General features: G+C 43.1%; 1 protein-coding gene across 3 annotated transcripts in view; it reads left to right on the top strand.

The window, feature by feature from the left end:
• Positions 1 to 10000, top strand: part of LOC122248762 (protein APCDD1) — a 138648-nt gene that overhangs the window by 127758 nt on the left and 890 nt on the right. For all 3 annotated transcript variants that reach the window (XM_086549518.1, XM_086549517.1, XM_086549516.1), the window contains exons 7-8: positions 7079 to 7245; positions 7991 to 10000. The exon at positions 7991 to 10000 is cut by the window's right edge and continues 890 nt beyond it. In XM_086549518.1, the coding sequence (XP_086405644.1) occupies positions 7079 to 7245; positions 7991 to 8567 (744 nt within the window). In that variant the 3' untranslated portion in view covers positions 8568 to 10000. The remainder of the gene's footprint in view (positions 1 to 7078; positions 7246 to 7990) is intronic.

A 10000-nucleotide genomic window follows, 5' to 3' on the forward strand; every position in this document is an offset into this window, starting at 1 on the left:
TTGTGTTTCCTTGCGAGCACATCCGGCATTTTGTTCGCGATAATGTTAAACGCTATCGTATTTATTTTTCTGTGTAGACGTATTTTGTGTGTGAGAGAGAGAGGGGGGGAGGGGGGGGAGAGAGAGAGAGGGAGAGAGAGAGAGAGAGAGAGAGAGAGAGAGAGAGAGAGAGAGAGAGAGAATATGAGAGAAAATATGTTTTCAGCAGCCTCGACCAGACGAAACGATAGAGAAGAAATTAGAAGCACAAGGGAAGGAGAGAGGGGAGAGGGGGAAGAGGAGGGGGTTGGGGGACACGACAACAGGAGGAAGGTGGGGGGGTGTTGTTCCTGTCACCGATACACTCCTCCCGATACACTAGACTGCTGTGACTCGACGCATCTGTCATGTCTGCCAAGTTGTACTCGACCCTAAAAAGCGCATCGGTTCTCTCTGTCTCTCTGTCTCTCTTCGATGTGTGTCCGTCTCTCCAGTTGATTAGTCTCTGTCTCATTCTCCTTTTTTCTTTTGATTTGATTTTTATTTTCTTTTTTTCTTTTCTTTTTTTCCTGCTTCTTTTCGAGTTTTTTTTTTTCATTTGTTTTTTTGTTTCCTTGCTATCCGCTTATTCATTTTCATCTTTATATCTTCTTTCCTGTTTTCTATCCATCATCTCCTCTGCCTTCACTCCTTCCCTTTCTCCCCTCCTCCACTTCACTCCACCCCCCCCCCCTTTTTCACCTGTTTATTTAGGCTGAATATGTAACCTTCCTCCCTCGCTCCTTCTCTCTACCTCCCCCCACCCCCCACACACATTTCCATCTTCATACCGTCATCCCCCCCTTCACTTCCCCCACTCACTCCTCCCCCTCCCCCCTTTACTTTCCCTCCCTCATTCCTCTCCCTTCCCTATTCACCTCCCCTCCCTCACTCTTCCCCCCTCCCTCTTCACCTCCCCTCCCCCTTCACCTCCCTTCCCTCTTCACCTCCCTTCCTCTCACTCTTCCCCCCCTCCTCTCACTCATCTCCCGCTCCTCTCACTCACCCCCCCCCTTCACCTCCCCTCCCTCATCCCCCCCTCCTCTCACTCTTCCCCCTAACCTCCTCTCCCCCCCCCCCCCTTCCCCCTCGATTCCTGTTCCCTCACACTTCCTCCGCAAAGACCGCCTTCCTCATGCCTCAGCCAACGTCATGGCCTCAAAGACCAGTCTTCGTTTCCTTCGTGGAGGTTATGCTTCTCCATTTCCATTCTCCTTTCTGTGTTTTTCTTTTTTTTCATTCTTTCTTTCTTTGTCGGTTTATGTTTCATGTTCGTTTCTTCTTTATTATTTTCTCTTTTTTCGTGTGTCTAATTTTCGATCAGTCTCCTTCGGTCTTTCTGTCTATATTGATGCTCTGTGTATGTATTTACATTGTGTGTGTGTGCGTGCGTGCGTGCGTGCATAATTGTCTGCATGTGCATATAACCAATTAAGCAAAACTCACGATAGATAAAACTTCTCTCCAAAAATGAAAATAGACAATCTGAAAGGGCATAACAAGCCCCCCTCCCCACCCTCCCCTCACCCGCTGGGCCCCTCCTCTAGTGGCAAGCAAAGCCACAGTAACCAAGCACCAGCACGCACAGCCGCACAGCCCTTCCTTCCTTCGGCGTCAAAAGCGCAACTCTTCCTCACGGGCGGCCCTCAAAGCAGCGTCGCTCGGCTCCAGTCAAGACGACATCGGATCCCCTTGTGAAGTGGCTCGTCATCTCAATAGTGTAGTCTGCTCATGTTTAACTGGTGATGGCACATTATGGCCACGTGTAGAGTACGTGGAGTAGCTCTCATGAGTCGACAAAAACGTTTCACCAAAAGATGTTGGAGAGTTTAGAGCTTAGAGCGCATGCGAAGAGGCAGACGGTATAAACCAAAGGCTTTTTAGTTCCCCGTTCGCGGCGACTGTTTGGTGGTGTAACCGATCACAACATTGTACTTGGGGACGGCACGGTGTTTCGGATTCTTCTGTAATATAACTGCTTTTTTTAGCACATTAAGTCTGGCGTTTGCTTTTTCGATGTGAATGAAAATCTGTATTAGTTGTTTATGAGTTTATACGTTTATGAGTGTATACTGTTATGTATTAGCTGTATATTATTGTATACCATTATGTACTAGTTGTATATGAATCTGCACGGTTATGGTCTAGTTGTATATGAGTGTATACTATTATGCAAAAGTTGTGTATAACTGTATATTAGTACGTGAGAAAGTTCTTGTCCCAAAGGAACAAGCAACCACAAAAAAATCCAAGAATTATAGAGACATGGTACAGTCTTTGAAAAATTAACTGCTTGTCTTTAATTAGTACTAACCCTAACGAAATTAAACCCATATCAACCGATAAAAAAGCAGTAAAAAGATTAAGTAAAATCCCCCATGGCCAACCCCATGACAGTTAACAAGGCCTTTCCTGCTGTTCTAATCCACGCTGCCATAATGAGGACTCTTACTCTAGAATGTCTGGAATTTGAGCCTTCCCTTCGGATAAAAAAGTCTCCTCCTCTGACCACCCACTAACTTATCTACTCAGCTTATCTACAAAGCCCTCTCTGACAGTGCCTCATTCTTATGTAACCCACCTGTCGACTGAGTTGCATTTTTTTTAATGAATTCTTAGGTTTCCTCATGGCCGCCAGTGTCAAATTGGCAGTTGCTGGCTTTGGTAGAAATATTTTTATTTATTATTTTTTGTGGGAGGAATTTACTGATGAAAACTGTTCGTAATGTTAATATGAGTCATTATTATTATTATAACTATTTATATAGCTATTATTATCATTATTACTATTATTGATTAACACTGCTACAACTGCAACTGTTTTAGTTTCACACTAAAAACGACCTGTAGATTAATAAAAGACGTTTTACATAAACCTTACCTCCCCACTCATATCCATCAACACCACCAACACCCACAACCAAAGACAGAAACCCGAAATCGCCACAAAGAACAGCTCACTCTCTCTCTCTCTCTCTCTCTCTCTCTCTCTCTCTCTCTCTCTCTCTCTCTCTCTCTCTCTCTCTCTCTCTCTCTCTCTCTCTCTCTCTCTCTCTCAAAAAAGCCACATGGAATCTAACATCCACGTAGCTGACACTCAACACTCGACGCTCCACATCTGGCTTGCTGAAGTCCAAGGTTTTCTGTGCATAGTTGCATCTCGGTTTCACCCTTGCGTTTGGTTATGGATACCGTTTGTGTTGCGTCTGTTGATAGACATGCAAAGCCTCGTCTGTCGCTCGGCGAATCAAAGTCGAGAGCAGGACTTCTGTTTTTGTTCTTCGGTTCCTGTTATGTTGTTGTATTATCATCTCGCTTGTTGTGTGTGTTTTTTATCATTGTTATTTTTTTACGATGCAGAGGATGTGTATATACAAGATGGTTTTGTTTTGTCGTGTAATCCGAATGTGTTGATTTTGTGTGATATTTTGACTTTGGAGATTTGAATAGTATGTTTTTTGTATGCAGTGTATTCATTAGCGTTTGGGTGAAGGCGTGTTGATCCGTGTGCCTTGAATGTTAATGTATTTAATGTTATTAACACTGACCTTAACGCTAATTAATATTCAGATCATGATCAATATCTTCTGATTATGATGATTAGGATACCTATCATCGCACACGTATACACACACATACACACACACACACACACACACACACACACACACTTTCGAAATTCAGCGCCATGAGTCCCAGCGCATCCCAATCATCCCGTGAGACTTAGGAGAGGTTTAGATCTTATTTATAGCTCATCGGCATACTGGATGCTTTTGGTATCACGCGATGTCTTTCGGGAGATCTTCCGGACTGTATGTAGGTTTCAGTCTTCCTCCTCCTTCCTCCCTCCGTGGCTAGACTAGACGCCGGCGATGACGTTTTCTGTATGCATTTTCGAGAAGGTGATTTCGAGTCACTCACGCAAGCAAGGAGAGGCTTTCAGGAGGTATTAGCGGAGTCTTCTCGTGACTAATTAGAATCGGGTAGCGTTGCTGGTGGTGTCCCGGATGACGAAGGAAAACTGAGCGGGAAAGAGCGGCGGTTGGTGGTTGGTGGAGGTTAGGTTAGGTTAGGAAATTCGAAGGCTGGTGTCTCTGGCGCTTTGTATTTATCTACCGCTCTGCATCTATCTCTATCTCTATCCATATACACGCACACACACATACACACACACACACACACACACACACATATATATATATATCTGTGTTTGTGTGTATGTTAAACATACACCATATATACAACTATGCATTTTCTCGTCCACCCAACCCTACACCCGCTGCATCCTTTTAAACCAGCGTATCAAAAAAGCTTCTGTATCTAAAACACGCCCAGAAAAAAAACCTTGTGCTACCGTATTCCTAAGCCGTCTTTAGAACCCAATAAGGTCGCACTGGGAGTCAACTTGGGAGCACTGAGAACGCGGAAAGAGATTTAAACTGTTGTTCTCCCGTCTCGAGAGAACATCTCATAACGCTCGGAATAACACGATGAGGGAGGAAGGAATGAGGGGAAATGGGAGAATTGCGGAGGAAGGGAAGGGGTGGATAAAGAGAGAGAATTACGAAGGAAGGGATAAAGGAAGAGTGAAAATTGACGAGAGGGGGGAGGATAGGCAGGGGGGAGAGGAAAGGGAAGGGGAAGGCGGAGAAATAACGAGAAGAAAGGAAGTAGGAGAAAATTAACGAAGAAGTGGAGGAGGAAGAGGAACGGAGAGAGTACTAGTGAAGTGGAGAAGAAGAGAAAAGGGAAACCCGAGAAAGGAGAAAGACAGATTAGAGAGAGATAGTGCAAATCAGAGAACGATGGAGGAGATAGAGAGGAGATACAAGGAGGAAGAGAAACCACGGAGAGAGAAGTAGGTAGGAGGAAGATGAAATAGGGAAAACATTAGGAAAATAGAGGAGAAAGAGGGGGGTGGAAGAGAAACAGAAAGATAATAAGATGCAGGATGATACAGAAAAAGGAAGAAGCAAAGATTAAAAAGGAAATATAGAAAAGTCTACTGGATAATTAAGAGGGAGAGAAGATACACACAAAAGATAATAAGGGAGCAGAGGATATAGAAAAATGAGACTAGGAAAGATGAGAGAAAGAGTGAGGGAGGAAAACAGAGAGAGAAAAAAGAGAAGTAAATTTTTTTTTTTTCAAATGAGTGAAAAACACATACGGAATAAGAGGTGAAAATAACAGAGATAGCGAGAGAGAGAGAGAGAGAGGGAATTTTTATTTATTTTGATAAGTTTGTTGACTGGTCACTTGAGGTGAGGATGAGGTAACATAGGTTATCCTCACCCCAATCTTGGTCCCTCTTTGGGCTCACATATCTTTTACAAAACCTTGCAATTATATCAACATATTGAAATATATATATATATATGTATATATATATATATATATATATATATATATATATATATATATATATATATATATATATATATATATATATATACAGTACAAAAGGTGGATTAAGCACAAGCATACAGAGTTATATGCGATATAGAAGAATAAATTATCACCCTCACCATGCTAAGTCCTCTCCTAAGGTCACATAATTACATACTTGATTGTGTGACGTACATATATGGTAGCAAGAGATACGTATGTTCCCGGAGGAAAGAATTTATCAGACTATCAAGAAAAATAATTGTATTCAGCAGGATGTGTATCATAAATGATATTCGGCCACATCTCAATAAAACCCTGCTCGGGCTCTCATAGTCTCAGCAAAAAGGAAGTCACAGTCCTATATACACAATTGCCAACTACAGTTATGCAATTGATGCAAAATGTATGTACTTGAAAATTTTAACATCCTGGCCATTTCTAAACATCCATAAAGCCTTTTCGGTGAGTCTAGCTATCTCTGAGTTTCTGTAAATCTGAAACATGGGACACTGTAAGATATAGTGTACTTAGGTGTGTTACCTTGGTAACCCACACACCCTGCATTCGTTATCCTGTTCGCCTGTCGGGACACCTAATTCCCAATAGTATTTATTCCCTAAACTAATTCTCATATGCACAGAGTCTTTCCACTTGCTCTTGCCCCGCCTATAAGTCTGTATTCATCGCTAGATGCATATAGTGTTACACGCCTTTCCTAATACATACATATATATATATATATATATATATATATATATATATATATATATATATATATATATAGAGAGAGAGAGAGAGAGAGAGAGAGAGAGAAAGAGAGAGAGAGGGGGGGGAGAGAGAGGGAGGGAGGGAGGGAGGGAGAGAGAGAAAGAAAGAGAAAGAGAGAGAACGAGAGAGTAGGCTCACCCATGTAGTAAAACATTCACTGCCGCGCAGACAAACAGACTCGTAACTGGCAGGTCTTGTGAGTGTGGACAGCTGTGATTTTTTTTCTTTCTTTCTTTTAAGAGTGGGGATGTGGACTTAAGTCCGTTATCATGATTGCATACATTGAAGTTATAGTTTCATTGTGGGTCCTTCTCTCTATCTCTATCTCCCTTTCTCTCTCTCTCTCTTTCTGTATCTCTCTCTCTTTCTGTATCTCTCTCTCTTTCTCTCACTCTCTCTCTCTCTTTCTCTCTCTCTCTTTCTCTGTATCTCTCTCTCTTTCTCTGTATCTCTCTCTCTCTCTCTTTCCTTCTCTCTCTCTCTCTCTCTCTCTCTCTCTCTCTCTCTCTCTCTCTCTCTCTCTCTCTCTCTCTCTCTCTCTCTCTCTCTCTCTCTCTCTCTCTCCCTCCCTCTCTCTCCCTCTCCTCTCTCCCTCCTCCCCTCCCTCCCTCCCCTCCTCTCCTCTCTCTCTCTCTCTCTCTCTCTCTCTCTCTCTCTCTCTCTCTCTCTCTCTCTCTCTCTCTCTGACGTTGATTTTCTGTAGAGAAATATCATAATGAGAAAAAACTTAACTCTCCCTTCCTTCCTCCAAATCACAAGCTAAACTAGAAATATAGAAAGGATAGAACTTGAAATCCTTTCCTCCTGTAGGTCATAAGCCATCTCTCTATATTATGTCCCAATACCAAGGGATGTATCAGCTGCGTTATGACGATGGTTCTCATTCCTCCATGTCTTGTAGGTGAATGACTGCGGCGTTTGCGGACTCGTGGGGAGGAGCAACGAGAGAAGCCCCGCCCACCTCCACTCCGGACCCGAACTCCCTCTCCTATTGGCTGGTTCTTGGGCGTCCCACCGCTGCGAGACACGCCCCTATGGGATGTTCCTCACCCGTCATATTATCTTCAGGTATAACTCACGTCTCCCTTTTTTTAAATATGTTGTCTCAGGTGATGTACTGTGTCGCTCTTTATCCCAAGGTACATGAGGAGAACAGATGTGCATTTTATTACGTTTTTTTTCTCCCACGTCCTTTGTTATCAGTGTGGGAATTACAATGGTACATTATTCCTTTTGTTTTCAGAGAAGTTTATTTGCATTTTATCTGCGTAACGGTTAGTTCAGTTGTTCAATCAGTTGTCTTTGTTTTCATTGTATTTCTTGCTCTCATCCATGAATCAACTTTAAAGATGAATTTATATCGTGTTTTAGGACTCTCTGCATAATGCATTTCGAACATTATGTACATTAGTATCTCTTATATTATCGTGAGATTTTACGTTATTCAACAGTTAACAAATATCATATATCTGCAATTGGAAATGTTAAATGAAATTCATTCGAGAGTTAAATGTTTGTACCCCTTTCTCTTTCTCTTTCTTTTCCTCTTCCTCTTTCTTTTCCCCTCTCCTATTCCTACTCCCACTTCCATGCCCACTCTCTCTCTTACTCTCACTCTCACTTTCCCTTCCTCCCTCCTTATCCTCTCCCCATGTCCATTTCTCCCCCTCTTCTCTCTCTCCCTCTCTTCCCCTCTTCTCTCTCTCCCTCTCTTCCCCTCTTCTCTCTCAACCTTTCTTTCTCTCTTCTCTTCGCATCATACCTTTGTCTCCAAAATCAACCATATCTAACGTTTGCTCCCCCCCCCCCGTAGCCCCACCGACAACGACTGGAAGATGACCCTTCGCTACTACCACGACCCCGAGTGCAGCCGCCCATCCTTCACCCTCGCCGCCCACGGGTCCTACATCCGCGCCGCCCCTTCGCCCTACGCCTACGACTTCCACGTGAGCCGCATGGTCCTGACGCCCGACGACTCCGACCTGGCCAACGCTCTCAACTCCTACAAGGGGAAGGAGTGTGGGCGGCCTGGGTCGTGGGAAACGGGGAAGGCCCAAGACATCACGCCCACCGGAGGCTGTCAGGCCGTGGGCGTGCGAGTTCCTGTCGTTGAGAAAGAGATTTTGCGCTCCGGCGTGAACGAGGACGGCGGTATGTGGTTGGCACTCGGACAGACGGCTACGACGCCCATCCAGGTCGGGGGGTTGGCACGCCCGACCAGCTGGGGTCCACAGCTGGTCAGGTGTAGGCACTATTCGCCGCGGGACTTAGATAATAACCTCCAACCTATGGTAGGAGCACGCACGGCCTACTCCGCCGCCCACAATCACGCCCAGTCGCTCTTCAGCATCGTCTTCGTGTGTCTAATTGTGGCGATTCGGGCACCTTGAAGGGATGAGCGAAAACGAAAGTTTTTTTGAGTTACCCCTCTAAACGGAATCTCGTCGTAGAAAGCGACAAGGTTTCAAGGAAGACTGAAGTAAACGTAGAAGCAATCAAATTTTTCTGTAACTCGCTTTTATACAGGATTATTAGCAAGTTACAAATTTAGAATTAAGCACTTTAGATTTACAAGTTGTATGGATTAGCATGTCCCTTTTTTCAGACGCAAAGATATAACTCGGGTGAAGGTCCTGATAACATTAACTTATATATTTTATAGCCATTACCTCAGACGCAGTAATAGAAGGAAAAAAACATGTTATTTCACTCTTTATTTGTTATATATCTGGCAGTCAATACGCGGTCTCAGCATCTGTGTACAAGCAGTTAATTACTGCTTTACCCCTTTATCAATTTTTCTAACATTCCATAGGCTTTGCATTTACTGTTTATGGGGTCAATTAAGTCTTTATCAATCAAGATAGCCGATTTCATCAAGTATGAAAAAAACATTTGTGTTAATTAGATTACCTCCTAAGTAATTTTGACAATCTACGCCATTTAAAATAAAGGAAAGATTTCAGTGTACCGTTTTCGAGAATTGAAGCACCGGACCCGTGAAATGAATGAAGCCTGGTTCATACGTGGCTTCGAATCTCGAGTTCCTTTCGGAGTGTTTATGTGAATGAATCTCAGATTTTAGAATTTTCAGAGGAAGTATAGATACGTAATTATACTTTTTATGATGGATTATATGATTAGTTAGGTTAAATTTACCGTCGTTGCAAGAAAAATACGGCTGTTATTTCGCATTGCAACGACAAGCGTAATTCCTTGTAGATAGATAAAGGGCTTTTTTTATTAAATCAGAAATTCACCCACAGAATCAAGCATTGCAGATGACCCCCCCCCCCATATCTGATAAAAACATGGCAGTTACCAGACCAAGCAGGTCAACAGTGCAAATTCACGTGCTGCACAAGGTCACGCTAAATACTCAATGGTATCTGAATACCCCATGGCACTCGAATACCCCGGATATTCCTCACGCATACATGCCCAATATATATCATAGGCACGACAGTCCTTTTGCATGGCACGGTTCCATGGTAGACTTTGTTACTTATAGTTAGTTAATATTTGCAATTCTGTGTTTAGCTAAAAGTACAGTTTTTTCATGATGACCAGGGAAGACTTTTCAGATAACCAATTTTAACCAATTTATTGTCACCAAACTATATCTATTAACAGGTTTATCGTAAGTGTCAGGAGGCCGCAGTTCCTAGTACAAAACCTACATAACCCGCAACAGTTACCAGTGCAGTGAACTACCTCATAGCCGACCACGTCACAGCTGATGCTATCATGGTAACAGTGGCCGTGTCAACGTTCACAGTAACGAAAAAACATGAAAGCACCTTTTTTTTTTCTCTCTCTCACT

The sequence above is a fragment of the Penaeus japonicus genome, unplaced genomic scaffold, assembly GCF_977035675.1.
Source record: "Penaeus japonicus unplaced genomic scaffold, GWHDUDI00000001_assembly GWHDUDI00000022, whole genome shotgun sequence".
In the NCBI taxonomy this organism is placed as follows: Eukaryota; Metazoa; Arthropoda; class Malacostraca; order Decapoda; family Penaeidae; genus Penaeus; species Penaeus japonicus.